This window comes from Haliotis rufescens, unplaced genomic scaffold (assembly GCF_023055435.1).
Source record: "Haliotis rufescens isolate VD_foot unplaced genomic scaffold, xgHalRufe1.0.p SCAF_23, whole genome shotgun sequence".
NCBI lineage: Eukaryota > Metazoa > Mollusca > Gastropoda > Lepetellida > Haliotidae > Haliotis > Haliotis rufescens.
This window is the reverse complement of record NW_025963924.1, coordinates 1,341,230-1,345,467: the sequence shown is the minus strand read 5'-3', so window position 1 is coordinate 1,345,467 and position 4,238 is coordinate 1,341,230. Positions and strand designations below refer to the sequence as shown.

The following is a 4,238-nucleotide window of genomic DNA, read 5'->3' as shown; positions in this document are numbered from 1 at the left end:
TCTGTCTAGGAGGTTAACGAAGCGTAAAATTATTGTCCCCCTGTGTGACGCGTAATTCTATCATAATGATGTAACTATCACCAACCAGTGTTTTGTAAGCGAACTCATTGCTGAATATTTTTTAATATTGGCTAGTATTGTGCACATCCACCAGCAGCTAAATTGATGACGTAATTCCTGCTGGGGTATCATGCAGGAAGCCGAGGTACTGTAAGTCCCCATGATCCCCAGCGAGGTGGCCTAGCTTTGTTTACTGGTGGCCTATAGCCCTTGTTTTAAAACTGTATACATGATATTGTTATGCTCAAATATGTTTCATAAATTATTTTTAAATATAACTTTGCATTAATGACTCAATTGTAAATATATTAGCTTGGTCTCTTCGCTATATAGCTGAAATAATGCCGATGCGACGTTAAATTTTAACTCACTCACTCAGAAAAAATTATTTTGAACGGATTTATTGAATATCTAACTGTTTATCGTAATAAAATAAAAAAATTGCTGAGAGTAAAGCATGATAACAAGAACCTGATCGACGTCCGAGGCGTATGATACCGTCACATCTCCGTGGTGATCGTTGCAATTGACTTGTTATTTACAACATGGCGGGGCTTCCTCAGAAGAAGCCCCCTCACCGCGTTTCTGAATCGTTTGTTGGTGCCGTAAAAGACGAAGAAGTTCAGTGAAGGATGTATGTGGGCGAACGTCGACAACAAGATGCTGATGCCGGGGTCAACGCCGCCGTGCCTGTCGGCTAGAAACAGTACAGAGATCGGGAACCAACAGATGACGAACACGGAGAAGATGATGAAGGCTGTTTTCGCCAACTGGACGGAATCTCCTTGAGTCTTGCGTTTTCTGTTCGACTTGAAGGTGTTCGTGACGGCGAGGATGCGTTGTCGTGACTTCGTAACACGATGATACAGATTTCCATACGAGAGTAACGTCGCCATCATCGGTGTCCATAAACACACGACGACGAAGAACACCATGAAGCTGCCTGTGGAGGGACCCTGAACGAGGAGGCACATGTGGGTCTTGTTGTTGAAGCCGTGACGTCCAAATCCGAAAAACGTCATCGAGACGACAGTAATCGCCCAGCCGTAGATGCACGTCAAGGTGATAGTCTGGACCCTCTTACCCACGAAGCCATGACTGTGACACACGATGAGGTAGCGGTTGACGCCGATGGTTGCTATGGTGAGAAGGGAGACAACGCAGGACATGGTGCAGATGGTTCCGATGATGACACACAGAGGCTGAACAAGGGAGAAGAAGTTCCATCCCAGAGTTTTGGCTGAAGTGATGAAAATGAAAAATAAGTTTATTTCAGTGAGTGAGTTGTGTTTAACAGCGCTCTTAAAGGTGATATGGGTCTAGGCCAATTACCCCTAGGTCATTTCCCCACTAGGTCAATTCTTTTGGTGGACTTTCTGTAGACTCTCGTCTTGGGAGAGTTGACGGCGAGAAATTGCGCTGATACTAGGTATTATAAACTCAAGGACAAAAGAAACGTCACCTCGTATATTTACAAAGCCACAAAATAACAAAGCTATATCTTTTAACGGTGATAGTTGTATTTTAAAACAGGGAACTTTTACAACATGTTTGCATAAACACTGAAAAATCCAGCGGAAGAAATTCATTTCATTTTATGTTTGGCGAAGAAGGTTAACTGTCCAATATTCGATCACCAAAAAATGTTTGAAAAAGCAACTATCCAGACAATATCGAATGTATCCTCCCCTAGCTTCGATGCAGGCTCTGACACGGCACCGAGCAGAGAAAGTCAGTCATCTAATGGCGAGCACAGGGATCAGACGCCATTCTGCCTGCAATGCCTGTGCTCACGCCACTCTTGTCTCTGGGCGTGGCTGGCGTTGCCTAATCTGTCGTCCCAGGTGGTCCCACAGATGTTCTATTGGAGGCATGTCAGGAGATCTTGCCGCCCAAGGAAGAAGGTACACGTTGTTGTCGGTGAAAAATGCTCTGGTAATGCGGACTGTACGAGGCGTGGCGTTATCTTGCTGGAATAACGTTTGCGGGTGACGTTGAAGAAATGACAGTACAACTGGCGTTAACACTTCATTGATGTACCGTGCAGCGGTAAGATTGCCATCAATAGCAACCAGATCCGTCTTCATGTTTCCACAAATACCACCCCAGACCATCACACTGCTACCACCGTGTGGTTCAATTTCGTGCACGCAACAAAGTGCCGTCCGTTCCCCTGGCCGCCGATAAATACGCACACTACCATCTGCTTTGAAGAGTTGGAACCTGCTTTCACCGCTAAACAATACTCTGCGCCAATTTCCCTGCTGCCACAGCTCGACATTCACCGCCCACCTCATTCTCTGACGTTGATGTTCACGCGTTAACGTCATGCCCTTGAACGTACGTTAGGCTCTCAGACCACACTGACGAAGTCGTCTGGTCACATTTTTTTTTCTGATGGGATGACCAAGAGCATGTCGTCCCGATGACGTCACTGTGAGGTATCTGTTCCTAAGACGAAGCAGCCGTCAATGGCGGTCTTCCTGAGAGTTGGTAATTCTTGGTCTACCGCTCCAAGCCCTGTCTGCTGTTCCCCCTGTCTGCCTAAACCGGCAGACTAATTTCAGTATCGTCCTTCTCGAACGACCCATTACCCCAGCAACATGGGCCTGAGTTGCCTCCATATCCAACATTCCCATTGCCCTTTCTCTCAGTTCCACTGTTGATCGAGGCATGACCACTTTTGGCAACTGAATCTATATTAAAACGTATTTTGATATTGGATGAAAATATATTGAAAAAGATATTTGAGGTGACGTTTCTTTTGACCTTGAGTTTACTACCGTGTATCAGTTTGATATAAGTGTGGAGCGTTGGGGAGTGTGTGTGTGTGTGTGTGTGTGTGTGTGTGTGTGTGTGTGTGTCTCAAGTTATCCTTATTAATATATATCCTAAATTTAAACCTATTATTCTTTATTGTTGTTTATTATTGGTTATTTTCGGATCTTTAAGAAATATTACATTAGAGTGTAAAACGCAAATAAGTATATTCTGTTTTTATGCAGCGTGTTTTAAAACCATGATGCCCCATAAAGTTTGTTTAACCATTACCGTTGTGTGGTACATTTCATTTTAGTAAACATTTGTTTTTTAATAATGTAAACATATGTTATAATATACATGCAATCGTTTCATCTTAAAGTGTAAATCGTTTTGGTACGACACAGGGGAATGTGTCATTGTTTACAATAAAATGTATCACGCAATGACAAGGGTTAAAAACATCTTATCAAATAAACTGTTTTGAAATAAACCTTACCCCATCCCTTAAATTCCTCTGAAATTAATTCCAAGGCTTGTTATTTGATGGAATAATTTGAAACCTCGAATATTTGATAAGAATTACTACATGTTATTGCTTTATCAAATACTATTTAATACCCGCAGCTCTGCAATATTTGATAACTCAAATTTCGAATTGAATAAATTCAAATTACAATGGACATATTTCAAAGCTACCTACCAACAATACTCATGGGGTCTGCGATGGCAGTTACAAACATATCCGAGAGCAATAGGTTGGCAAATAGTACGATCTCCGCCGACTGGAACGGCCTGTATTTCACCAACGTCACCAGCGTCATGACGTTTCCTGTAGTGCCCACAACACCGGCAACACCAAACACCACACACGAGAATATTAGCAGTCCTGTTACATGACTAGACGGCGTTAAAGACGCGTTGGTAGTGACGTTCATTGTGACTACCAGCGTTAGATTTAGGAATAATCCGAGATAAACGCTTCAGCGGTAACGTCTATTTAAACTTCAAGGTCACGTTACAAATATGTTAACCAGAACCACATCTATGAGACAAAAATCATTGAAATGCCCTAATATATCGCTGTTGAAGCAAAACGTCACATATGCCAGCGCTGGTATCCATGTTTAAAAGACGTTCAGTGCGATCCCAAGAAAGCCCCTTGATGAAACACCATCAACTTTTTGCGTCCTTGCGAAACTCAGTCCCCAGAAAGTTACGTCACTGCTTTTGAAAACCATACATCACGGAATTAAACTTTAAACCAAACTTCCTGTTCAATTGGAATCGGAAATGCTTCTGTGCTGGAGAAACAACGTCTTCCACGCGCGAATACTGTACAGAGAACGAATGTTAAAAAACAGTTCCAGAACAGCAGTGTAAAGTCAGTCTGTAAGCTCCAATCACGTGTTGTAATG

General features: G+C 42.8%; 1 protein-coding gene across 1 annotated transcript; it reads right to left on the bottom strand.

Moving 5' to 3' along the window:
- Window positions 1–560: 560 nt before the first annotated feature.
- LOC124140180 (melatonin receptor type 1B-like) lies at window positions 561–3,644 on the bottom strand. The gene is made up of 2 exons (XM_046507597.2): window positions 3,524–3,644; window positions 561–1,300 (listed from the first exon to the last, which is right to left on the bottom strand). The coding sequence occupies exons 1-2, from the start codon at window positions 3,642–3,644 to the stop codon at window positions 561–563; spliced, it is 861 nt and encodes a 286-aa protein (XP_046363553.1).
- Window positions 3,645–4,238: the final 594 nt, after the last annotated feature.